This window comes from Panthera uncia, chromosome C2 (assembly GCF_023721935.1).
Source record: "Panthera uncia isolate 11264 chromosome C2, Puncia_PCG_1.0, whole genome shotgun sequence".
In the NCBI taxonomy this organism is placed as follows: domain Eukaryota; kingdom Metazoa; phylum Chordata; class Mammalia; order Carnivora; family Felidae; genus Panthera; species Panthera uncia.
Window position 1 is genome coordinate 78,704,395 of NC_064810.1, and position 27,259 is coordinate 78,731,653.

At 47.1% G+C, this 27,259-nt stretch overlaps 1 protein-coding gene across 2 annotated transcripts in view; it reads right to left on the reverse strand.

Moving 5' to 3' along the window:
• Window positions 1-27,259, reverse strand: part of ST6GAL1 (ST6 beta-galactoside alpha-2,6-sialyltransferase 1) — a 118,857-nt gene that overhangs the window by 4,475 nt on the left and 87,123 nt on the right. For both annotated transcript variants that reach the window (XM_049629534.1, XM_049629536.1), the window contains 4 exons: window positions 23,543-24,178; window positions 15,711-15,808; window positions 1,825-1,923; window positions 373-547 (listed from right to left, as the gene is read on the reverse strand). In XM_049629534.1, coding sequence (XP_049485491.1) covers window positions 373-547; window positions 1,825-1,923; window positions 15,711-15,808; window positions 23,543-24,128 — 958 coding nt within the window. In that variant the 5' untranslated portion in view covers window positions 24,129-24,178. The remainder of the gene's footprint in view (window positions 1-372; window positions 548-1,824; window positions 1,924-15,710; window positions 15,809-23,542; window positions 24,179-27,259) is intronic.

Sequence of the window (27,259 nt, forward strand, 5' to 3'; positions counted from 1 at the left end):
TCCTCGCCTCATCTTCCAAATCCCAGCCCTGCTCTTCTGCTTTCCTGCCCAGCCCCCACCACCAAATCTGCCCCTTGCCCAGGCCTGGGCTGACGCCACCCCTCCACAAAGCTCCCTCCTGGCACAACCGGGCAGCTGCTCCCTCCTGGCCTTGGACGCCTGACTGAACTCCACCACCAAAGACCCTAATGGAGAAGGATTCTATCTTCCGATCTCTGGATCTTAGCTAGAACTTGGCACAGTATACAAATACAACAAAAACCTAGCAGTTGTTTGGTGAGCAAAGAAACGAATGAACGAATGAGGTCCCAGAAGAGCGCTAACCGCTTCTAGAAACAAACACGAGAGGTCTTTCCCCAGATGCAGACTCACCAAGCATCCCAGAGGACGGGGGGTTGGGCTGAATCTCCTCCGGAGAGACTTCTTGAATGATGTCCCACAGCTCCCAAGGCATCTGGGGCCTGAGGATGTAAAAGGGCTGATCGGGATGAAGCTTGCGATAACTCTTGTAGTTCTCAAAGAAGCTGTAGTCAGGGCTCTGGTACCACTGAAAGAGAAGGAAATGGTCTTCTCAAGGAGAGGGATGTGCCTCGGCTCGGAGCAGATTCCAGACTCCTCCACATCACAGCACTCACTTGATAGCACAGGGGACCCAGCACATAGCCTATGCTCACAGGAGATTCTGAGCCTGGTGACCCTGGAACAGCCTCAGACTTCAGGATCATAATCTCTGGGAAAGCTGCCAGAGCTCAAAGGGGTCCTTGGCACCGTCTAACCCCACCTCTAAGGGGGCGAAAACTGGGGCACAGCTTGCCACATCTGGGGGTTCAAAGTCCCTGTCCTGACCCTGGCCAACTTCTGCTTTCAGGGAGATCAGTGCCAAACTGCGGGGGCTGAGGTGGTGAGGGTACCAGGGGTCACCAGAGCCTGTCGGCTACTGCCGGGTCTGACTCCAGAATCAAGTGTCCCCAGAGGGTCCCCAAGCACCCCGTCCTTCTGCCTTAAAGCCATTCTCCTGTGGCACTGAAGCCACATCAGGGAGAGGCCAACCGACGTGCAGGACAAACAGCGAGAGCGCCAATCTGGACAGGCTGAGGAGCCAGCAGGCCCGAGACTTCTGTCGCCTTTCTGAAAGAGTGCCCCCTGCTTAGTAAACCAAGCCCTGGGACAGGCGACTTCCCCTCTCCACAGTCCAGTCTCCTCACCTGCAAAAGGGAAATAACCACGCTTCTACCTACTTCCCTGTGTTGTTACGAGAGTGAAATGAAGAATTCTGGAGACCGGAAGTAGGTCAAGCATGGTGATTCTGTCATAGGAGTAAGAGTAACCATTGTCTATTCCTGCTGATCTGCGTCAGAAATAACTGAATTAGGGGCGCCTGGGTGGCTCAGTCAGTTGGGCATCCGACTTCGGCTCAGCTCAGAGCCTGCCTGCTTCGGATTCTGTGTCTCCCTCTCTCTCTGCCCCTCCCCTGCTCATGCTCTGTCTCTCTCTGTCTCAAAAATAAATAAAAAACATTAAAAAAATTAAAAATTTTTTGAATTAGATGAACACAACCCCACTCCAGTGAGAAATTCAGGCCCTGTTACTCCTGATCCATACCATAATTAAGAGATGAAAACACGGCACCATGGGGCAGGGCGCGGAGGGCACTGGTATAGGACGGGAATACTTCCGCGCTGCCATTCCGGATGAAGTGTGTTGTCCTCAAACTGAAAGAGCCAGTCCTCAGGGATGGCCCAGATGACTCTCAAACCCAGGAACTCAGGGACATCTACAGGCAAACAGAAGACTCATCCCTACCTCCCATGGATACCCACTTACCTTTGGGATATCTGAATGGTAAACAGATGGGTCCCACACAATTAGGATCCCCTCGTTGTACAAACTGTCTTTGAGGAAGCGCCCTTCAGTGGTGACCAACTGCAAGAAGAAGCAGCAAACTGTCACCTGGATGTCGACATGTAAACATTCTGCTTGTGGTAGTAACTGACAGGTCACAAGTACCACCTGAGGCCCCAGGGCCCATGAGGCTTCTAAGTTTCGGTGCAGCACTTAAATTTCAATGCCATGTGAGATCAGCTGTCAACACTCACCCTAAAAGGCACATGTTGCCCAGGTGGAAACTGAGACGAACAAATGGCGGAAATCAAATCAAGAATTGTTTGACAATAAAAGCCAGAATCACAATAATCCCTCCCCACCTCGACCACTCACCATCACGAGGGGGAGACCTAATCAGTGTCACTGCAATGTCTCAAGAGCGACTATGGGAAGGTGGGTGGTCTGTGTACAACCCAGGGAACACCAACTTGTCATTGGCCTCGGAGGTCATTCAGCCATCTCGTCGCCCCCAAACCTCCCCCAAAGGTAGGAAGGCCCTGGAAGCCTGAAGAATATAACCCCACTTCCTCAGCATATCTTTGAGACAAGAAATATTAGTGGTGGGGATTATGTAGTTGCACTGGGTGTCAAGGAGTCCCCAGACAGTCACAGGGGGCCAGGGTGAGTATGGCCATGAGGTGAGTGAGTGGTTAAGGGACAAATAATAGCAGGCCAAGCCAGGGAAGGGGGGTGTAGGGAGAGGGAAGGTGTCCCAGACAGAAAAAGCAATGTGTGTAAATCCCCAAATGTGAGATTATGTGAAAGAGACTGCTGGGCATCACCCAATATTCATCCCTTCTTTCTTCCTTGGAAACAAACATTTCTGCTTGCCTCAACACAGGGCTATCTAAAATAAAGACTACCTGAAATAAAAATGTCCCAGCTTCTCTTACAGCTAAGCATGGCCACGTGATAAAATTCTGGCCGAGGGTGTGGGAGCAAGTGTGACTTGCAGGAAGTGTCCTTAGAGGCAAAGTCATGCCTTTCCTTGTTCATTCCTCTTTCCTGCTGGCCCAAAGTAGATATGATGGCTGGAGCTTCAGCAGTCATCTTGGACTGTGGAGTTGAAGCCCCAGGACTGAAGGGCAAATACACAAGGTAGCAGGAGCCTGGGTTCCTGACACACTGGAACATCATAGCAGCCCTGAAATGTCTACCCTTGGACTTCTTTTACATGAGACAGAAATACATTTTTATCTTGTTAACCTAGGGTTGAGGGGTGGGAAGAGTGTTCCTGGCACTTATAGACAAACTTAGTTCTACTTGGTACAGTGAGGAGCTTGTCTGGGAATTGCAGGTTGTCCAGTGCAGCTAGGATACAAAGGGAGAGCTGGAAGGTACTAGAAAAACGTAAGCAGGGACCATGCCAGGGAACTTAGGGTTTCTTCAGTAGATTATGGGACCCGTGAAGTCTTTTAAGTGAGAAGGATCTCAACAGACTAGTGTCCTGGAGTCTCTAGAGTTTCAGAGAAAGGAGACCAGGCAGAAGCTGCTGCTGAGGCCTAAGAAATGATGGAGAAGGAATGACGACAAAGAGTTACAACTGTCAGCTGTAGACCTGCAGACTCGTTGGGTGTTGAAAGTGAAGGAAAGGGGGCTAAGGATGACTTCCAGACCTCGGGTCATTTCCTAAAACCGTAACATGGAAAGAAAAGCAATGGGCATGTGCCACTGGGGGCGAGGCAGGGATGTGAAGTTCAAGGATGAGACAACTGGCCTTGAGTTCCACAGCTGAGGACCACAGGAACTAGGAACCGAACCCACATCTTCTGACTTTAAGGGCGGTCCTCGGTCTGTGAGGAACATTGTTAAGTCCCGGCACAGATATTCAGTGCTGTGGTCCAAAGGCAGAGCAGGTGTCCCAACAAGCTGGTGGCAGGAAGGCCCAGGGAGCAGCGGCCAACCTCCCGCTGTTTTATACTTGTCTTCAGAATTCTACTGCTTCACTCCCTATTCCCATCCTTCTCCACCTCAAAGCAGTGGGTATATTGAGAGCATAAGTCTTTTCTGAGCCATGCTTCTTTCTATGCAGAGTACTGACACCAGGTGATGTATGGGTACTCAGGAGGATTAGAGAGAACTGGAATTTTTAAGATGTCTCCAGCCCCTCTCCAGTAATCTTCTTAGTACACGAAGCAGGATGCAGGTGGAGCCAAGTTCTGGCACCCTAAGACTTTGCCACCATCTGTGGCTTCACTGTCCTCAGAAATCCCAAGCGAGCTGCTCAAAAGTCTTCTCCTTTACGATAAAGGAGAACAACAACAATAGCAGCGGATGCCCTTTAATGATGTTTACTACAAGCCAGGTACTTTCCATACAGTATCTCAGTTCATCTTTGCAAGAACCCCAGGAGGTAATTATTAATATGCTCATTTTATAAATAAGGAAATAGACACAGAGATGCTAAGAAACTCACCCAAGCCATCTTGCTAGTAAGCAAGGGGTCTGAACTAGAGCCCTTTTGTCTGGCTCCAGAGCCCATACTTCTGACCTACATACTGCACTGCCTTCCACAAAGAGGGCAGGGGTGGGTCACCCATGGGTCTTGGGAGGAGATGTCAAAGAAAGCATTTGATGAGGGACATAGACATGTCAATGGGAACGTTGCTTCTTGTGTGAGTTGTAGCAAGTCACAGCGGGAAGATCCTCGAGGGACGAGATCCAAATCTGTCATTTTCAGAGGGGTAAACTGAGTTCCGTAGAGAAAAGAGACTTGTCCAAGGCTACCAAGTGAGCTTGGGACAGAGCCAGAACCAGAGTCTAGAGGCTGGCTCCTCCCGGAGTGTCTGTTTTTCCCCCCACAAGGCTATATTCATAAACCACGAGGCCCTTAAATAAGTGAGCACACCAACAGGGGCCGGGCCACCCTCAGTTCTCACCACACATGGTGGGGAAATGGCCATTCACCCAAGCCACCTGATGAGGCAAATGACAAAGCAGGACAGTAAGTGCTAGTTTATCCAGAGGAGGAACAGAAAGTGAACACAGCCAGGACCTGTGCGGGGAGAGGGAAGAAACTAGCAAAGCACTCCTCAACCTTACATGGACCGGGCTCTGTACTTACCACATTAATTCTGCTGTGAGATTTAAAGATGTCCTCAAAGACAAGAGAGCCTCAAAACTGCTTGGGCAAGTGGGGCAATGCTTCATGTCTAACCCACTCTGTGGTCTTAGGAGGGCAGCTGCCCCTCTCCAGGCTAAGGTAGCTTATTTATAGGACATTATCACCCTGTAAGGCCCTGCATGACCAGCCATGCCTGGACAGCATCTCAATCTGTCATGTTTTCAGCTGCAGCAGAAGGCACACGGGAGAGAATCAAAGTGTTTCCAAATGCTCCTGTACTTAACCTCGTGCAGAGTCTGACCTGAGTTCAAGGGATCCCAGGAGCCTCATGATGAGGAAAATAAGTCACTGCCATAGCAACGGAGCCCCAAGGAACACCTGCCAGGAAAAGGTTACACCAGGGAGATGGAAACCTGTTTAAAATACTCTCTCCAGTCACAGAGTAAGAAATGGTCACTGCGGAAAGTTAGAAAAGACAAGAATATACACATATATCTATATATGGAAGAATAAAATAATAACCCCAATCATTGCATTCTGCAGATCTTACCTGAATGGTTTTTATTCTTCCCAAATCTTTCTTCCCTCAGTTATGGACTGAACTTTGTATGTTGAAACCCTGACCCCCAACTGGACTATATTGGAGATAGGGCCTTCAGGGCAGTAATTAAGGTTAAATGAGGTCACAAGGATAGATCCCTAATCTGAGAAGATTGATATTCTTACAAGAAAAGGAAAAGATGCCAAAGATCTCTTTCTCTCCACATGCACATAGGGGAAAGACCACATGAAGACATAGAGAGATGGTGGCCATCCACAGACCAGGAAGAGAGCCTTTATCAGAAACCAACCTTGATGGCACCTTGATCTTGTAGCTCTGGCCTCCAGAATTGTGAAAAAACAAATCTCCGTAGTTTAAGCCACCCTACCTGGTGGCTTATTACCTGGTACTTTGTTATGGTAGGCCTAGGAAACTAATATACTGTGTGTGTGTGTGTGTGTGTGTGTGTGTGTGTGTGTGTGTGTGTGTGGATACTGATATCTTAACTATAGAGTCTAGACTTAGTCGTTTTGTTAAACTCACACAGCAATTAAAGTCAATGTCTTCTTATTTATCCCTCACAGTATTTCCCAGCCCCAAACAGAGTATGAAAAGGAAGCTCTTAGGTTCCATAACTAGCCCAAGATCACACAGCCAGGAACGGATGGAGCTTGGATGCAAATCAAGGCCTGTCTGATCTTTTCCCACTGCACTAGACAACCTTCATTCAAAATAATAATGGGTAACAAAAGAAAGAGTGTGTTCTAGCTGATTTGCGAATTTGCCAGAGTCACAAAGGGGGTTAGTGCTATAGGGAGACAAACAAAGGGTGGTCAGCGTCTTGAGTAGATATGAGAAATGAAGTCTTGACCATGGTAAACTGGACCTGGACAGGAGGTGCCCAGGGCACCTCAAATGGAAAGCCACCAAGTCAGAGGGGCCTGAATTCTACCAGGCATCCCAGGAAGTCATCAAAAGAACCATAAGTATGGGGCGCCTGGGTGGCTCAGTCAGTTAAGTGGCCAAATCTTGATTTCAGCTCAGGTCATGATCTCAGGGTCATGAGACTGAGCTTCAAGTCGGGCTCTGTATTGGGCATGGAGCCTGCATAAGAGTCTCTCTCTCTCTCCCTCTGTCCCTCTTCCCTGCTCGCTCTGTCTCTAAGGAAAAAAAAAAGCCCCTTTCTGGAAGGGTAGATGACAACCACTTCCTGCCTTTTATAAGTGGGGTATGAGGGGATCATTTATTTTTTGTCCTTTGCCTATGGGGTATCTGGCTAGTCACGCAAGAAAATTGATCTGGCTCTCGCTGCACTGCCCCAGAAGTAGGAGCTTGGGCAAAGATGGATCAATGCATTCATTATCTACTATGAAGTATTTAAATAAGAAATCTGTCTCTAATCCAGAACACAGTGTATGCATATATTCAGGATAAAACGAATAATGATCAAACATTTAAAATGCAACAGATAAGTCTAGAATGAACTGGAATATCTTGTTATGCCAGAAGATACAGAGTGATAAGAAAAATGATAAGAGCATGTATGTCATGGGGAAACAAGAGCTAGCTTGAAGGAACTCCCACTGGCCAAATCTGAAACCATGTGAATGCCAAAGTAATTCGGAACACTGATGAATTACAAACCATTGAAAAAAAAATACGGAATCCATGAGTTCTTACCAATAAAACATAGAGAAAGAAAGGAGAGGCGGGAGGGAGGAAATAAATGGGAGGAGGAGAAGTGAGGGTTACACTTACAGTAGAATTCTGAGTGCCAACCCAGTGATGCGGGGCAGGGAGAGCTATAGTTAGAAAGTACCATTTTGCAACCATCACAGTAAAGACTGGTTCAGGCAAAAGTGAGTCATGAATGCGAAATATAGGAGGAAATTTTGATGAGGAGTGGGACAGTGGCACAATATTCAAGTGTTCGTCCACAGACCATAAAGGAAAAAGAATAAATGTTATGTGTATGTGTATCCCGATCCTGGACTGGCTCTTGTACTAAAAGAAAAAAAAAAAAATGCCATAAAAGACATTATTAGGTCAATTAGGAAACAGATCTGTCTGGAATGCAGACAGATTAAAGTATGTTACCAGTGTAAATGTATGAAGTTCATAACTGTACTTTGGTTGAGTAAGACAATATTCTCATTCTTAGGAAATACAGACTGAAGTGTGTATTAACTTAGTCTGCTCAGGCTACTATAACAAAATACCAGAAACTGGATGCCTTGAACAGCAGACATTTATTTCTCACAGTTCTGGAGGATGGGTAGCCCAAGACTGAGGTACCAGCACATTTGGTTTCGCAGTGAGAACCCACCTTGTGGCTTGCAAATGGCTGCTTTTCTCCGTGTCCTCACCTGGTGGAATGAAAGTGAGCTCTGGTCTCTGTCTCTCTCTCTCTCTCTCTCTCTCTCTCTCTTTCTCTCCCTCCCTCCCTCCCTCCCTCTCTTTGTTCTTATAAGGACACTAATCCCATCATAGAGACCCTACCCTCAAGACTTCATCTACATCCAGTCATCTCCCAAAAGCCCCACTGCCAAACACCATTGCACTGGAAGTCAGGGCTTCGACATATGAATTCAGGAGAGACACATTCAGTTCATAACATTCTGTCCCTGGATCCTCCAAAATCACATCCTTCCAACATGCAAAATACATTAATTCCACCCAACATCACCGGATGCCTCAACTCACTCCAACATCAACTCTAAAGTCTAAAGTCCTACGTCTCATGTAAATATCTAAATCACGTAAGGGTGAGGTAGTTCATCCTGAAGCAAAACTCTTTTCCAGCTGTGAACCCATGAAACCAGAAAAGTTATATCCTTCCAAAATACAATGGTGGGACGGCAAAGGATGGACATTCCCATTCCCAAAGAGGGAAATCCGAAGGAAGGAAGAAAGAGGTAACGGGTCCCAAGGAAGGCCAAAACCTAGCAAAGTAAATACCACTAGATGCAGAGGTTTGAGAAGAATCATCTTTGGGGCTGGACCTGGGTGGTTCAGTGGGTTAAGTGTCCGAATCTTGGTTTCAGCTCAGGTCATGATCTCACAGTTCATGGGTTTGAGTCCCGCATTGGGCTCTGTGCTCACAGTGCAGAGCCTGCTTGGGATTCTGTCTCCCCCTCTCTCTCTGCCCCTCCCTGCTCTCTCTCTCAAAAATAATTAAATAAACATTTTAAAAAATCCTCTTTGGTTCAATGTCATGCCTCATGGACCCACTGGGGCCAGTCAGGAGTCATACCCCCAAGGCTCTGAGTAGCTGTCATCTGGCCTAATAAAACCACAGCAATGCCCCCCTCCCACCTTTGAAACCAAGGACGCAGCCCTGATGATTTCTGAATCACATTTGGGATCATGCTTTTCCTGCTGTAAGGCACAATGACAGTTTGCAGCCAAAGAGCTCTGTGGTCTGGTCCTGTAGTATCTAAGAAGCCCAGGAGCCTTCCTCCACTTCGTCCTGTATCCGTTTCCTTCAGCTCAAGCTGGCAGTGTTTCTGCTGAGGTGGCTGATTAGCTCTGTGGTTCACACCCTTGCTGATCTCTTTATCAAGTGGTCTTGGGCCACCCCTTAGTTTCCTCTTCAGAACAAGCTTTCTCATTTTTTTGCAGTATAGATAAGCCAAGAATTTTCAAATCTTTAAGCTCTGTTTCCTTTTTGCTAAACAATTCCTTTTTAAATTCATTTTTGTCTACTTCTATCTCACTGAAAGCAGCCAGGAGAAACCAAGCTACTCCTTCAACATTTTGCTTAGAAATTACCTTAGATAAATATCCAACTTCTTTGCTCAAAAGTTCTACCTTCCACAAAACATTAGTACTCAGTCAAAATCTCTGCCACTTTATAATAAGGATCACTTTTTCTCCACTGTTCAATAACATGTTCCTCATGTCCACCTGAGATCTCACCAGAATGGCCTTTATCATCCATATAACCTGCCAGCATTCTGTTCACGATTATTTCCATATTCTCTAGAAAGATAGAAGCTATCTCTCCAGCTCCCATCTTTTTTTAACTTTTAATGTTTATTTTTGAGAGAGAGAGAGAGAGAGAGAGCGCACATGTGCACAAGCAGGGGAGGGGCAGAGAGCGAAGGAGACAGAGGATCCGAAGCAGGCTCTTCACTGACGGCAGTGAGCCTCATGTGAGTCTCAAACTCAGGAACCATGAGATCAGAACCTGAGCCACAATCAGATGCTCAACCAACTGAGCCACCCAGACACCCTGGCTCTCCTCTTTTCGAGTCCTCACCAGAATGTCCCTTAGCATCTTTAGTTCAAGCATGCCCTCCAAATCTCCTCCAGCTTCTGTCAATTGCCCAGTTCTAAAGCCACTACACATTGTTAGGTTTTCTTATAGCTGCACCCCACTTCTCAGTACCAACAAATCTTAGCTCAGGCTGCTATGACACAATACCATAGACTGGATGGCTTAAGCGACAGGCATTTACTTCTCATGGTTCTAGAGGCTGGGGAAGTCCAAGGTCAAGGCGCCAGCAGATTTGGTTCCTGGTAGAGCTGCCCATCCTGGCTTGTAGACAGCCACCTTCCTCACATGGCAGATATATCACGGGGACCCACACTCAAGACCTCATCGAAATATATTTATCTCTGAAAGACCCCATCCCAAACACAATCACATTGAAGGTTAGAGCTTCAACAAATGAGTTGATATAGTGGGGGGGAGGGGTATAAACTTTCTGTCCTCAGGAATTAATGTCTACAATATATACAACTTACTCTCAAATGAAAACCTATTCTGAAGAATGAAAAGAGCAGATGATATAGCAATGGGGTAAAATGAAAAAGTAATAGGGTCCGGATAAAGGCTATACAGGCAATCTTGGTTTTGGTCATATTATTGCAACTTTGCTGAAAGTTTCAAGTATTTGCAAATACAAAGCTCAAAAAAATTTTTTTAAAGAATTTGGAGAAGTTTGGAGGCAGTCCACTGAAGGAGCAGAAGGTTCTCTGGACTATACTCAACAAATATTTATTGCACACCGACTACATAATGGGCACTGGTCCAGGCATTTGGGTTTAAGAGTGAACCAAACAGACAAACGCGCCTCCTCTTGGAGCCCATACGCCATGGTGGGAGAGCCAGGCAATAAATGAGATGGATAACCAGGATGATGGTAGAGACAGGCGTGGACTGGGAAGGCACCAGCAGGGAGCCAGGGAAGAGCCTGACCCAGCTGTGACGAGGCCTTCGTTCATCCTGCACAGGTCTGCCATTACCCTATGTGGGTTGTGCGGACCACCTTTTCTTCCTGGGCCTCGGTCATCCTGTTTGGAAAATGAAATGACCCCACAAGATCGTGGGCTCCACAAGCACAGGGAACATGTCTGTCTCTGTTTTACTGCTGTTGCGGGCTGCTGAATTCCAGCTCCCTTCACAGAGGCTGGCACGGAGCAGGTAATCAATGAGAATTTGTGGCATGAATTCGTGGCTAGTTGATCTCCAAAGTCCTTTTACGCCCTGTGAATTCCAATACAAAGGATGTCCTATCACATCAGACATCACACCGGATTCTGTAGACATTAAAAGGATAATGAGGGAATATTATGAACAACTTTAGGCCAATAAATTCAATAACTCAGAAGAAACGAACAAATGCCTTGAAAGACACAAACTACCAAAGCTCAGTCAAGAAGGAACAAGTAACACGATTAGCCCTAAGTCTATTAAAGAAATTGAATTTGTAGCTAAAAAAAACTTCCCACATGGTAAATTATAGGTCCAGATGGCTTTATTGGCAAAACCTACCAAAATTCAAGAAGAAAAAAAAAAAAAGAAAAGAAAAAGAAGAATACTATTTCTACACAAACTCTTCCAGAAAATTGGCAAATGAACCTCGATCCAAATCCCACCTCTAACGTTTCCTTTCTGCTCTCCCCTGAGCAACTCACTGAGACTCTTCGAGCCTTGGTGTCCCCACTGAAATGGCCTCACTGAAATGGTGCTCATACCAACCTGGGCCTGAAACAAGTATTGAACAACTGGCACAGGCTATGGTCTCAGGATAAGCCCCTGTATGTGATCAGAGAACGTCCCAGTTGAAATCCAATCAGCACACATTCTGGCCATGCACGCGATGTAGGCTTTCTCTCCCCAGCCTGGAAGAACTTCGTAGGCAAACCTACCATAGCCTTAAACTAAAATATTTACAGGATGGGGGTCTACATCTTCACTAATCATCTGGAAGAGGTGCCTAAGAAGAGGGCAGCCTCCCAGATCCAAGAGACTTTGCAGGGCTCCTCCGTGCTCTCTCTTCTCGATCGCTGCCGCCTGCCAGTCTGGAGATCATACCTATTCTCTCCGAGGTCATACTCTCCAGTCCCAAAGTGCCCAGCATGGCCTGGAAATCCTGCTCTGTTCCTCTAGCTGGCCCCTTCCTCTGCTCTCCTCTTTGCTTTCTTTGCTTAAACTTCCTCTACAGAAATCCCTCTTCCCCTCAGCCTCCCTACAAAAAGCCTCCTTTTCTTTACATCCTCCTTTGCAGAGAAAAAAGAAGCCCTTTCATCCTTCCACTATAAACCACCTCCAGCTACACTTTTCCTAGGCTTCTTCCCTTCTGACTCCGTCCCATGGGGCTTGATCCTCAACTGGGCTTTGGATCAACTCCCTCCTCCCCATGATTTACTTATTATCGCCTCTTTTTACTATATTCACTTCCTCCCTCTATTAACTGGTTTCTCCTCACTGACTTAAAAACTTTTTTTTTATTGTGGTAAAATACAACATAAAATGATCCATTTTAACCATTTTTAAGCGTACAGCACAGTGACATGAAGTCAATTCATGCTGTTACACAACCGTTGCCACCCTCCATCTACACAACTTCCTCATCTTCCCAAACTGAAACTCTACACCCATTAAACAATAATTCCTCCTCCCCATCCCAGGATCCAGAAACCACCGTTCTACTTCCTGTCTCTATGAATTTGACTCCTCTAGGAACCTCATGTAAGCGTAACCACGTAGCATGTGCCCTCTTGTGACTCCCTTCCCACTGTCTTTTAAACGTACTCCATTCTCTCCAATCTAAAGAATGAGAAGAACAGAAACTGGTCCTGGAGGCTTCGACCCTCTACAGCTATCGTCCTACTTCGCTTCTGCCCTTCAGAGCCAGCCTTCGTGAAAGAACTGTCCACATTTGCCTTTCCCACTCACCCTTGACCCTATGCTCCAATGTGGTTTCTGGCTTCACCACTCTCCCCGACAGCTGCTGTTGAAGGTGCTGGGTGGCCTCGCTTTTGCCAACGAGAGAAGAGTGTTTTTCAATCTTTACCTCTGTTGGCCTCAGCAGAGACAGTGCTGATGACCTCCTCTTTCTATTTTTGTTACCCAAAGCCCTGCATAGAACTTCTGCCTACACCCTGTCCCTCATGCTCTCATCCGGCCCCGCTGTTTCATCGCCTCACAGATAAAGATGACTCGCAAATTCCCACGTCCGGCCCAGAGCCCTCCACTGAACTCCAGCCCCCTCTGTACAGCTGCCTGCTTGACATCTCTTCACAGGTATCTACCAGGCAGCTCCGATCAACCCTATCCAGAGCCATGGTTTCTATCCTACCCTCCTCTCTGACCCTAGCCCTCACAACCCAAAACGTCTTCAAGTTACTTACAATCCCTGTGACTTCCGGCCGGCCAGCCACACAAGCCCAGTACCACCTGCTGCCCCTCTCCCTTCACCCCTCACTAACACCTGTGGACCACAGATGCCAAATAGCTCTTGAACCTGTTCTCTTCCCACCCTCCCCCTCATTTCTACTCTGTGGCAACTACCAGCATTTCATTAACTGTGGCGAACTGTGCCTCCTAACTGTGCCTCTCTCCACGCGCTGCAGGGCCTCTGCTCAGACGGATGCCGGCGATGTTTGCCAAGCGCAAGTCTGGTCATGCCGCCGAGGATACTCCTGACCACAGCGCCTTGACTCGGAGCACCCTTACGTTTGTTCAGCCTCAGCGCTCACCACACCCCCATGCGCATTACTCCCTCCCCGGGCCCTCGCCTTCCCCTGTCCCCTTCCACACATGGCCTTACCCAGGCTGTTGCCTCTTCGTGAGAGGCCCCAGCCCTTCTCATCCTCTATGCCTACACAGCTGTGTCACCCCCTCGCAACTCCTGATATCCCTGATCAGGGAAAATTTCCCTCTGTGGGCCCTGGTAGCACTTTGATCCTGTCCTCTGCAGTTCTCTGTTGCAACTTTCTATGTCCCTGCATGACGATTATATCTGTAGGCAGCACATGAAAGGGCCCACTGTATCCCCCAAGCCCATCTCAGTGTCTGCCCACGTAAACGTAAGAGTGGCCATCATCCATCGATGTATGTGCCGGGTACGAGGTGCTCGGCATGGTCTTCTGGCTTATTCCCCATAACGACCTTGTGCTGTGAGGAAGGTACTATTATCCTCCCCTCTCCACAGAGGAACAGACGGAGGAGGCTTAAGTAACTTCCACAAGATCATTTAGCCACTACGAAGCAGAGCGGGTTTCAACCCTAGGCGGCTCTACATACCGCCTCCTACCTTCCACTCAGTACTGCCCATAGTTGTGAAAGGGGATGATGGGAGGGAGAGAAGGAAGCAGAATAAACATCTCTCCTGGATATTCAGGAACCATCTTACATAGAAGTACAGGTTAAGCCTTAGCACTTCCTGAGGTGCCCTCCAGCTCCAGGGTTTCTTGGACTGGGTTACAAGAAGGAAAAGGAGAAAGAAGGAAAATCTCATCCCAACTCCTCTGCCTGATTTCCTAGATTTGGCAGGGTCCAAGCAGCCAGGAAGTTCTAGCCTCATCTGCCTCTACAGGGCAACACAAATCCATACCCCACCCCCACGATAGCCAGATCTGTCTGAATGTCTCCTTCATTTCCTATCGGCATCTCTGTCCTGCCAATACCACTTTTTAGAATGCCTCCCTATCACTATTTCTCCAAATCCTGCCCATCTTTCAAAGTCTAGCTCTGATGCCACGTGCTTCAGGAAGCCCCTTGCTGACCATTCTATCTTTTTTTTTAATCTGCCCTCTTATAGTTTATAACAAAAGTAGACTCGAACCCAAAGTATACGGTTAAATAATAAATAGGAACTGAAAGCACTTAGAGTCTACTGAGGATAGAACAGTGACAGAAAGTGACATCATCATCAAGGGATTTGAGTAAGAATGGAAAACAAGATGGCACCCACTTGCAAAGAAGTTCAGTTCATCAATCCTAGTTCCCTCATGAAAAGGTTCCTAGGAGTGTGGGCCTCAAATGGAAAGTGGGCCATGTAGGAGGCAGCTTCTGCCCACTGGGGAGTTCCTCAAGGGCAGGCAGTGAAGAGATCACTGTCTGAGAAAAACAGAAGTGGAGCCCTGGCAGAGGAGTGGAGAAATGCAGGCCTCCTGCAACACTGCAGAAAGGGCATGATGATCACCCCAGAATGCATTCCATGCCCACGGAGTCCCAGGCAACGGACAGAGTCTAAACACTGACGTAAAACAGCCAAAGTCTGTATGTTTACTCAGAGAACAGACAACACTGACGGTCATGAGTGAGGTGAATGGGTGTCCAGACGTCTCATGCTAGTTTTGATACTCATGTCTTCCAGTTTTTGGGGTTTTTTTGAAACCACTAATTAAAATCTATTAACAGAACTCTGTGGCAAGAGTATGCTCCAGTTTCTATTCGTTTTGAGAAATCAGCATATGCTACCTGGAAATACTTCAGGAAGCCAATTATCTAGGGGAATTCATGAGGTAATACATGAATTCTAACGCCATATAACACATAATCATGTGGTGATGGTGTCTTTCAATATTTGCAGACTATTTTACAGCTTATGAAGCATGTCCACATTCTTGCTTCACTTACTTTTCACAGCAGCCCTCACTGTCTGATATTCTCTGCTACGTTGTCCCTCATGCAATACTCCGGATATAACCTGGCAGCTACGGGGACTGCATAACTCTGTTTTCTCCGGGCACTGGACAACTCCGTTAATACAAGCTAATGCCCCGGGAGCTTTTTCATGAACACATCACCAGGTTGGATCTTGGGATCACTGTCTTCTCCTTCTCCAGTGAGGAATCCAGGACTCAGGAAGGTCATGGGACTTAATTCATTTGGCATCTTGGATGTGCTCCTAGCAGATGGGTTCTACGTTAGAGCCCATCCTGTGGTCCTTCCCTCACTCCAGAGCTGCAGACAAGAAATTTTACCTGAGAATTCATCAGGCGAATAGTGGTTTTCGTGCCCACATCTTGTTGGAAATTGGCTGTGGGCGCCCCATTAAATCTCAGGACTGCGTCATGATCATCTATAAACCACAAGGAAACAGAAAAGAGGTGATGAGCACCAGCAACATGAAGAAACAGAGAATGGTCTGGAGGGAGAGAGGGCAGGAGGAAGGGGAGGGGTGAGAGAATAACACTTCCCAATCTTTATCCCATCAGGACACACAGGGGGAAAGGGTCACATGCGTATGGGGCAATCAGGTACCGTTTGCAGACAGAGAGGACCACCTGTCCGCCCGGCCACGGAGAAAGCTAAGGAGGCTCATACTGTGGCATCCCTGAAATCCACTCAATGGTTCCAGTGTGCCCGGGCACAACAGAAAAGTGAACGGGGCCAGTGTGCTACCGAAAGTGCAATCACTGTTCCAGCTACCAAAGGAGCAAACCAAATAATCTTTTGGTATTACCAGTAGGTCATACTTCTCAATCCCTGTCAGAAAAACAAAGACTCTACCGTAGGCTCAGGGTAACCCACGAGTGCAAAGTCCCCGTAGCACTCTGAAAAGCTTGCAGTGCTCAGGGAATTGGAAGCATTTATTATGGCACCCAAGACACCTCCCTAAGTGTTCCATTAGGAACCTGAGGCCCAAAGAAGGGTCACAAACCCGGGTGGTGGCAGAGACGGAACAGCAGGTCGTAGATCTAAACTGAACCCCACATTTTCTACTTAAAAAGAAAACCTCTTGGGGTACCTGGGTGGCTCAGTCGGTTGAGCATCCAACCCTTGGTTTCGACTCAGGTCATGATCTCACGGTTCATGAGAGCGAGCCTCGTGTCTGAGATCGAGCTCTGTGTCATCGGGCTCTGTGCTCACAGCACAGAACCTGTTTGGGATTCTCTCTCTCCTTCTCTCTGCCCCTCCCCCATGCTCGCACATGCACTTGCTGTCTCTCTCTCTCTCAAAATAAACAAATAAACTTTAAAAATACTAAAATAAATGAAAAAAAAAAAGCCTCTTTGTCAGAAGCAATGTCTTAAACCCAGGCAAGATCAAACAGGCCATGTTTTTAAAAATCCATTCACTCCCTGTCTCTAGTTCCCTGTCCTTGTAGCTGTTTCAGCAGAGCTTGAAAGACCTGGAGAAGTTTCTCTACGTGGCACTGACCAATCTCATGGAGGAGAGAACTAACGACGTTTAAGATCTATCCCAACCCTGAGCCAACCTCCTATGAGCTCATCCCATTTTACTTGATCAAGCAAGTTTGGGGTTCACCCGTAAAATCTGCACAGGGTTTGGAGGTCAGCCCAATTCTCTGCTGTTGTATTTCCCTCCTTGTGGGAAATTTATTTGGGGTGGTTCGTCATCCACAGAGGTGGCATCAAAAGGTGGAGGGGGGCGGGACAATACAAGACGATCCGAAAAAAGAATACCCATAGAGTTAAGGGATGAAATCCTCCCTCTTTATTTCAATTCTAATCTAGGTCTTAAGCCTCAGGAGTCTAGACATCTCAGCCACAAAAACAACCTGATCTTAATCCTAGGACAAATTTTATCAAAATGGGCTCGGAAGTTACATGACGTGTCCATAGTCCGCACTTTATCAGCTTACAGGGCAGGCATACTGAACTGCAAATAGGGCAGAAGGCGTATCTTTACACAACTCAGATTGCAACACATTTGGCAGAACTGGTCACTGGCTTCAAAAGTGACCGGCGGTAATCACACCAGAAACATAGATGCATCAGGAACTTGACTTAGTCAGCTCCCCTATTTCACAGGCGAGCAAACGACTAATCTGAGCACCCCAGTACCAAAAAAATGACAAACTCAGATGGAGTAACTGAGAATTGAATAAAAGGACTATTTCCAAAGTTGTAGGTAGAATTTACTTTTTTTTTTTTTAAGTTTCGTTATTTATTTTTGAGAGAGACAGAGACAGCACGAGTGGGAGAGGAGCAGAGAAAGAGAGGGAGACTGAGAATTCTGAGCAGGCTCCGTGCTGTCCGCACAGAGTCCGACAGGGGGCTCGAACTCACCAACCCATGAGATCATGACCGGAGCCCAAACCAAGAGTCAGATGCTTAACTGACTGAGCCACCCAGGCACCCGGCAGGTAGAAGTTAAAGAAATCAACAAGGAATGGGTGAAACCCCAGGGATGGCCACAGTGGGAGCCATTCCTACCCTTGCACCTAACGTGGCAAGCAGAGCAGAGGCCCTGAACTGAAGAAGGCCACCTGTCGGGACTGGTGGCTGTTAGGGGAATACAGCTACTGCTAATGTCTAGGCAGTGAGAAGGGAATCGATTCCTCAACCTCTCTCTCCTCCTTGCCTCTGATTTCTCGGCCTGAGGGTAAAGAGAGAGAGCAGGGCTCAGAGACAGAGAGGGCTGCTTGAAAGGAGCTGAACTTTTAGTCGGGGAGAGAAGCACCCTGTGGTTATTCTGCACGGAAAGAGCTGGGGGCAGGAGGCGGGGGGGACAGGCACTCCGACTTCACTCTCTCCCTTCTCAGTTTTACAGCAGCACTTGTATTGTCCAGTCCCAAATAAAAGCCAGAGGAGAAGGAAGCCCAGCTGACATGGTCCCAAATGTAAATTCCCAGGGCACAGAGTCAGACAGGAAAAGGAAGAGAGTGGGTCTGGAGGGCTAAATGGAGAACACCCAGCACCAGAGGCTTAGGATACATCCTTGGTATTGACCATCAGGAAACATGTTTTTGTTCATTCAACAAATACTGATTAAGCACCTATTTCTGTCGGGCACAGTTCTAGGTGGTAGAGACAATGGCCATGAGCAAGAAAGATAATAAGGTCCTTGCCCTTAGACCTTAGATCTTGTAATCTACTGCAAGGAGGAAACCAATAAATGAGCCCAGCAACCTCTACTCAAGATAATTACAGACTGTGATTAATACTATGGCACAGATAAAGTGAGCTGTGTAACAGGGGCCCTGAAGGGATCTCCTTTGTATGGAGTGATGATTTGGGACGTGCTGCTGCCATCCAAAGGGAGGCCAGGCACAAGAAGGGTTTAGGGAAGTATATTTCAGCCAGAGGGTGCAGTACTGTGGGGACCCTAAGGAGAGTAAGGAGACGAGTGAGGTGAGAGAAAGAAAAGATGCGTTAAAGAAGCTGGCAGGAACCCGGCCACACAGGCTGTGGAGGCCACAGGTATGAAGTCTGGATTTTATTCTAAGGAAGAAAAAAAAAATCAATCAAAGAAGAAAACTTTAAAACAGGCCACTAAATTGGGCTCATAAAGAAAGAGGACAGCATCCTCGTTTGCCAAAACAGTGCTTTGCTAGTGAAGGCAAAGAAGTTCTGAAATCAAATAGGCCTCCGGGAAGTCGCCAGGAAAAATCCACAGCTACTGGGAGCCCAGCAAATGAGCCCTGCAAGGGGAAGGCTGCAGAAAACAGGGGCCACCACTTCTGTTTAACTTAGAATGAGAGAGAGGGACACAAATTAGAAAATGAAGAAATAAATGCACCACCATATGCTCAGGATATAACTGCATGCCAAGAATATTCAACAGAATCAGCTCATTAGTAAATTCATCAATACACCAAAATCTACCGCCTCCAGGTATAGTAACTCTAAATAGCTGGAAATAATAATGAAAGAAATTTTATCATAGTTTAGACCAACCTCTTTGTGTATTTTCAAATGAGCTTAATAAATCATGTAAGCATATTTGGAAGGCTGAATTCTGGTTCTGGTCAGGAAAACTAGATATAATACACATCAGGGCGAGGAAATTATGGCCTGAAGGCCAAAACTGGCCCATTCTCTGTTTTGCAAATAAAGTTTTATTGGAACATAATGAGGTTCATTCATTTACTACTGTCTAGTTTGCTTTTCCACTACAACCGCAGAGTTGAGTAGCTGTGAGAGACACTCTATGGCCTCAAAACCAAAAATATTTGCTGCCCAGCCCTTCATGGGAAATGTCTGCCGATCCCTGATACAAACAATCATACCTTCTGAGCTACACAATCCAGGGATGTCTTCTCAGTCCTCATTCTGCACAAGAACTCCATCTGCCCAGAATCTGCCCAAACTCCACTCCCCTTGCCTTGCATATGACACACACCCAGTTCTCCCTGTTCCTTCTCACTGGCCTTCTGAATGTCTCCGCCTTCCCTGTTCTTTCTCCACCTCTTAATGTTTATTTATTTTTGAGAGCGAGAGAGACAGAGTGTGAGCAAGCGAGAGAGACAGAATGTGAGCAGGGGACGGGCAGAGAGAGAGGGAGACACAGAATCTGAAACAGGCTCCAGGCTCTGAGCTGTCAGCACAGAGCCCGACGCAGGGCTCGAACTCACAAACCACGAGATCATGACCTGAGCTGAAGTCGGACGCTCAACCGACTGAGCCACCCAGGCGCCCCTCTCCATCTCTTGAATGTATACTTTCTCTAGGTTTTCTCCTCAGCCCTCTCCTGGACTAAACTATCACCTCAGCACAAAGGACTCCTCAATCTGATCTCCCACCCTGACCCTGCCCCGGAATCAAATACCCAATCACATAGATATCTACCCAGGAAATTGACAAACACATCAGACTCAGCATTTCCAAGACAGCACCTGTCTTCCTCTAGAAGCAGGCTCCCCTGTGATAGGAGACAGCCCGCTCCCAGGCTAGAAACTCTGGCACCTGCTGATCACTCAAGGTCATTTCTAGTTAGACACCAGTTTCTGCCTCTTCTCAAATCAGACCCACCACCACGATCACTGCTCAGACAATCCTGGCACTTCTCCCCCGGAAGTTCTCAACTAGAATGCCCTTCTCCTATGGGACAGCAAGTAAGTGAGAATATGAAGGGATTTTTTTTTTAAGCTGATAAGGGATTCATCACATCAAAATTTTTATTTTATGTTTTATTTGAGAGAGAGAGAGAGAGAGAGAGTGAGTGAGCGGGAGAGGGGCAGAGAGAGAGAATCTCAAGCAGGTTCCATGTTGAGCATGGAGCCCGATGTGGGGCTTAATCCCACGACCCTGGAACCTGAGAGTTGGACACTCAACCGACTGAGCTATCCAGGCACCCCGCTGTCTCTGTTTAAAATATTGCTGTTCTGCAGAAGATCTTGTTAGAAAAGTGAGCTCTGTCACTACCAATAAGCACAACACTATAATGGATATTTAAAAATAATAGAAGCACTGATTCCTACTGTATCTTCAGGTCCTGAGATTCTGTAATTTTACTGATTACACGAGGACTAATTGTCTCTTTTGGCCTCACCTACCTGAATAATTTTCAGCCTTTCTGTTTGAAAACGATTACGGGAGTAGGCATTCTTAACCTGGGGACTGTGGACCAACTTCATGGGATTCATGAATCTCTAAAATCATGTGCAAAATACCTGTGGGTTAGGTGTGTATAAAGTGTGTGTGTGTGTGTGTGTGTGTGTGTGTGTGTGTATTAAATCAGTCTACGCGTTTTTCCAGAGAGAAAGTCCACAGCTTCCAGCCAATTATTCTTAGAGGTCTCTGTGACCCCACAAGGTTAAAAGTGAGAATCTATCAATTTGCTTTTTTAAGAAATCCTTCACAGTTAATAAAGATGGAAAGCCTGTCCATATTTATAAACATGTGTGCAACACAAAGAAATGCAGTTGCTTTAGGCTCCTTAGTTCCCTTATTGTGAGAGAATGTGTTTTGCATCCTTGTGAAATGAATCAGGCTAAAGAAAGCAAAGCACAGGAAGACTTCCTCTTCTGTCAGGCTCTGGAAGGCCCTGGAGCAGGTGAGGTCATATGTCTCCTTTTTTATTCCCTGCACATAACTGCCAGGAAAAATGGTCTGAAAGGCTCTCAAAGGAAGAAAAGTAGACCCAAATGGGATTCTCTGCAGCAGAAAGAAGTGGTGAGATCACATTTTGTGCTTCCCCAAATAGTCAGTACTTCCTAATAAAAGCTGCCAAGGTGACTGGCCCCACCCCCACTTCTGCTTTTGCCTTTCTGGTTTCTTTGGGGCTGTGTTTTCTAAAAACTCAGTGTGGAGGTTTTTTGTTCATCCGTAATGGATCCTTTCCTCCATCCTTTCTTTCTTCCTGATTTTTGCTCTGTAGTGGTCATGCTTAGAATATCCCAGGTGCTAGCTGATGCTCTTTTTCACGTGAAATCATCACTGTCTGCCGGGGCAGAATTGCGTTGCGGTTTCAGGGACAGCCCGATACTTCTATGAACTGGAACCGCCATCTGTATTTTTATGCACCGCATACAAGTTTGGAGTGATTTGCATAAACGTTAGAATAACCTTTTTCTATAGACTAGAGTTATAGTTTCAACTGTGTATTTCCCTGGAAAAACTTTGATCTTGAGACGTAACAAAAATTGCACGTTGGACTTCAAATGTTCTGCTTTTTAATAGGGCATCTCCTCTGGGCATTTAGCCTAACAAATGTTTCAAGGAATTCATTCATTCTTTATAAACTTTTTTTTTAAGTTTATTTTTTTATCTTGAGAGAGAGAGCAGGAAGGCTGAGAGGGAGAGAGAGAGAATCCCAGGCAGGCTCAGCACTGTCAGCACCGACCCCGATGTGGGGCTCGATCTCAAGAACTGTGAGATCATGACCTGAGCCGAAATCAAGAGTCAGACGCTTGACTGAGCCACCCGGGCATCCCTCATTCATTCTTTTATTCCTTCACGGATCGATCAACAACACAGAGCAGGAGCTTAGAATACAGAGGGGAAAGAGAGGGGGTAGGCCTTTTGCTGAAGGCCTAGGAGCATCAGGCAGCATGCCTCTCCCATAGCCTTCCCACTCTACCTGGAACCTGTCCAGCTATGTCTCCACTATTGAACATATTGGATGGTTTCAAATGGTTTGCTCTTACACACTGCACCACTAACAGGGGTTTGGGGCGGATAACTTAAGTGACTAGAGGGGAAATATCCACCGCAGTGGGTCCAGAAGACCAAACAAAGTAAGGTTAGTTTCATGGCTCCTTTTGTGTCCCTTGTAAAACTGTTTGCCCGAGGGATTGTGATAATGTGCCGTGTCTCCAGCCTCAAACCAGCCAATGGTGGGCACAGTAATTTTCAAATATTTTTGATACACGTATATGTAAGGTCTCTTAGATTTGTTTGCATTTTCATTTGAAACAATAGCATACTTCTAAAACATTATAACCAACAGGGATAACGCTTACTGTGCACCTGCTGTGTGCCCAGCGTGCCTTGCTTTTTAATCCTCCCAGTAATCCCGTGACGTCGGGACAATTACTGTTCCCATTCAACTGATGAGCTAAGTATTGGGGCTCAGAGATTACACAACTGATAAACAATGCACTGTCACTACAAACCGGGTCCTTTGACTCAAAGGCCTGGACACTCATCCTCTCTGCTCTTGCACCTATAGTGGTCATAGCTTTACAATAAAATTTGGCAGGGGCACCTGGGTGCCTCAGTAGGTTGAGTGTTCGGCTCAGGTCATGATCCCAGGGTTGTGGGATCGAGCCCTGCGTTGGGCTCAGCACTGAGCGCGGAGACTGCTTAAGATTTTCTCTCTTTCCCTCAGCCCCTCCCTCCCCCTGCTCATGCTCTCTCTGTAAAGTGAAATTAATCCATTAATTAGTAAAAAAGAGACAAGCAAAGCTGCTCTCGTTGATAAAGATGCTGGCAGCCTGGATCCCCACCCTTTCAGCTGCCCTATGGTACCTCTGACTCCTACACGAAGGCCTAAAAACACTGTCGTGGGCCCACTCTGCCAGTCCACGGAGCCGCACGTGGGCCCTTCCTCTCCAGTCCCACCCACATGCCCAGCTCCACAGGGGCACTGGCTGCTCAGCTCACCTTAACACCCCAGAACCTACCTATTTCTCGGCCGAGCTGGGAGGACTTCAGAGATCCTGCCGATGAGACCACAGCACACGTGCCCCACGGCCCAGCCTTGGTCCTAATGTTCTCCTTGGGCAGGAAGCCTTCCCACTCGGAGGTGTTGAAGGGAAAATCTGTGACCTCTACCATGGAGACGTTCACACGTTCCCGGAGGTGGCAGTGCAGGGCCTCGGCACTCAACTTGACCCCCGGCCCTGGCCCCTTATAGGACACTTTATACTTGTTCATATTCAGGTAATTCCTCCAGATCTTCTGCAGCCTGGGGATGAGGTTTTTGGAAGAGCTGTCCTTGTTCCACACCTGGAAGGAGGCCTCCGGCTTGGCCTTGGCTGGGCCCCGGGGGCTGCTGAGGGCCTGGCTGCCCCTGTGGGGGTCCTGGGTGCTGCTTGAAGTCTCAGCCTGTTTCTCCAGACCTCTCAACACCTGGAAATCCTTGCTTTGCAACTTAAGGGAATCATAGTAAGTCCCTTTCTTCTTCTCCTTCCACACACAGATGATTGCAAACAGCAGAAAGGCCAGCACACAGCAGCTGAACTTTTTCTTCAAGTTGGCGTGAATCATAATGAAAGATGTGCTCAAGGTAGCCACTCTGTTCTGAGCAGGAAACAGGCCTAAAAGAGGTAAGACGAGGCAAAAATTTTGTTTAGGTACACAAACCTTTGTTTAGGTAAACGAAACCTAAAAGTAGTGACAGGCAAGAGGTGGGACGATGAGCCAGGCAGCGGATTCAGGGTGAGGAGACTCACTTCCAACCTTGGTCCACTTCCCACCAGGCCCGCGGCCCACAGCAGCTTGAAGTCTGCATTCGGCCTCGGTTTGGGCTCTGAATGTAGACAAGCAGTCCTCAGACACCCCTTGTTCTTCTCTGAACCATAAACATGTCCTGTATTCTCCGACGACTCCTTCGTACGCCCTAAGTCTTGGTCTTGCATTGTCTTGGCCTAGCTCCCTGACTATACTCTCGAGCTAGGTGAGGTCAGGAACCATATCTTACACATCGTTGGGTTCCTAGGGCCTTGCGTGGTCTGTCAGGTGGAGGCACGCATGCTTGAAAAACTAGCAGAAAGAAGGAAGAGCAGGATAACTGGTCTACATCACAAGAGTCCGAACTCCCTGAAATCCTAAGGGGCCCAGCATCCTTTTTAAGATTGCCAGAAAGAGGGGCGCCTGGGTGGCTCAGTCAGTGAAGTGTCTGACTCCTCATTCGGGCTTAGGTCATGATCTCACAGTTTGTGAGTTCGAGCCCCAGGTCGGGCTCTGCACTGATGGTGCGGAGCCTGTTTGGGATTCTCCCTCTCTTTCTCTTTCTCCCTCTGCCTCTCTCTCTCTCAAAATAAATAAATAAACTTTAAAAACCAATTGCCAGAAACAGACCTCGGTCCACAGACAGGGGCTGTGACAGACAGACCTGGGTGTGGCGCACCTCTCTAAGGGCTTGGGTGTTGGACTCCTACATGAGAAGACCACCGACGGTTAGCTCACAACATGACATCCAGTTTCGTGGCGTGCCCCGCAAGAGTACTATCCGGTGGCAGGATGCTGACCCCCCTCATGGTAAAGCAGAGGAAATCTTGGTAAGACAGCACACACGTGACCAACTCAGGAGATAAAAACAAAGACGCAGGAAGCACCTACGATGGCATTTCATCTAATTTCACCATAAACCAGGGCCCCTGTGATGCACAACCCTAGCCAGTACCACATGCACAAGTGTCTAAAGGGAAGGGCGTCTCCTGAGCCGTGCAGAGACGCCCTGACCATCATTAGCCATGAAGGTGTTAGAGTCTCCATATTCATAGGTTAGCAACCCAAAGCTCTGAGAGGTTAAGAGAAGTGCCTAGGGTCACAAAGCTGAGTAAATGGTAGCATCGAAGTTCAAATTCAAGTGCACTGGGGTCCATAATCCATGTCTCTTTCACTATAAACCTGCACTAAACTGTTGCAAGTTCTGGAATGTGGATTTTATGACACACATAGAGCCTAATATGCCCCCTTACATCTGGGTAAAGACCTAGTTGGCTTTCCCGGAATTAATTGTGTAACTAGATGGCAAATGGAAGCACTTTGAACTCAAACAATGATCTGTATCTTTTGGAAAACATTAAATTCTCTCCTAAATAACTGGGTTTATTTACCATAATGAGTCTAAGCAATCACCTCTGGGGTTCTGCTAACCCACTAGAGACCCATAGTTCCTTCCCATGGAACCCACAGCTAAGGATATCTGGCCCAAGACATAGGAGTACTGGACTAGGTATTCACAAAACCTGGCTTCTCTCTCTGTTCTTGATGACTTTGGGCAAGTCACTAAACCTGTCGGCACCTAGGTTTACGTACAGTAATCCCTCTCTCATGCACAGACTACTAGGAGGACCAGAAAAAAATGGTGTTTGAACCAAGTCATTGTAAAGGTGTAGCAAGTGTTCTGAACAGACCAGAGAGCAGCCCCTTGGCTCAGGGCCATGTGGACGCCATGTGCGACAGGGAGAAATGGCAGAGTGGAACACTTGACTTTCAGGTCCTCATCTGAGACTCTTCAATGTAAGTGGCTTCCAGACCGTTCCTGGAACCCATGGGAAGTACCATAGGAACCAGTGGCTCTGGGGAGAATGGGCTCTCGCCTTGGGCTGCAGAAGTTTTGGAAGTGACGAAATGTACAAAGGGAGAAAAATGCAAACCTATGATCATGAAATCGGGGAGGGGCCTTGTTACATGTCAGAAAATTAAGGAATTCAATTTCCTCAGACACTCAGCCCAGCTAATCGCGTGACTACAATAGCTAAAGAACTCAGAAGAAGGGAAAGGAGCATTTAAAAAGTGCCTCCAGTATGGTATGGTAGGCTCTTTAGCTGCAATGACTAATTTATTTCTTTTAATGTTTATTTATTTTTGAGAGAGAGAGAGAGAGAGAGAGAGAGAGAGAGAGAAAGCGGGGGAGGGGCAGAGAGAGAGGGGGACAGAGGATCCGATGTGGGTCCTGCACTGACAGCAGTGAGCCCAATGCGGGGCTCAAACTCAAGAACCTTAAGATCATTACCTGAGCCAAAGTCAGACACTTAACTGATGGAGCCACCCAGGCACCCCTGCAATGTCTAATTTTATCTTTACTATAACACCATGAGATAGATATTCACAGCCCCATTTGAGAAAATGAAAACACTGATGCTTAGCAAAGTTACGGGGCTTCTCCAAAGTCAACCAGTAGTCAGTGCCTGAACCAGGATTCCAACCTAGGTCTATCTGACTCTAAAAGTTTATGGTCTTTGCACTAAAAGACATCTGTGTTGAAAAACAATGAAATGTCAGTGTTGACCAAACTCAGAAATCAGGGTCTCAGAAATCAGAACTCAGAAATCAGGGTCCCTAGAGGGACAACTTAACCCACAGACAATCATAGGAAAAAAACACCTTTGCCATCTGCAATGTCCCAGCCCTGACCAGTGTGCACTGTTTTACCCTCAGGCAGCCCCTTCACAAAAATTAGGCTTATAAGATCCACAATAACCCTGTCAGGTAAGCACAGGAAATCATATTAGCTCCATTTATAATTGAAAGAACTGATGTTATAGGAAGGAAGGGAGGGAGGGAGGGAGGGAAAGGGAAGGAAAGCGAAAGGGAAAGGGAAAAGGAAAGGGAAGGGGAAGGGAAGGAGGAAGGAAGGAAGGAAGGAAGGAAGGAAGGAAGGAAGGAAG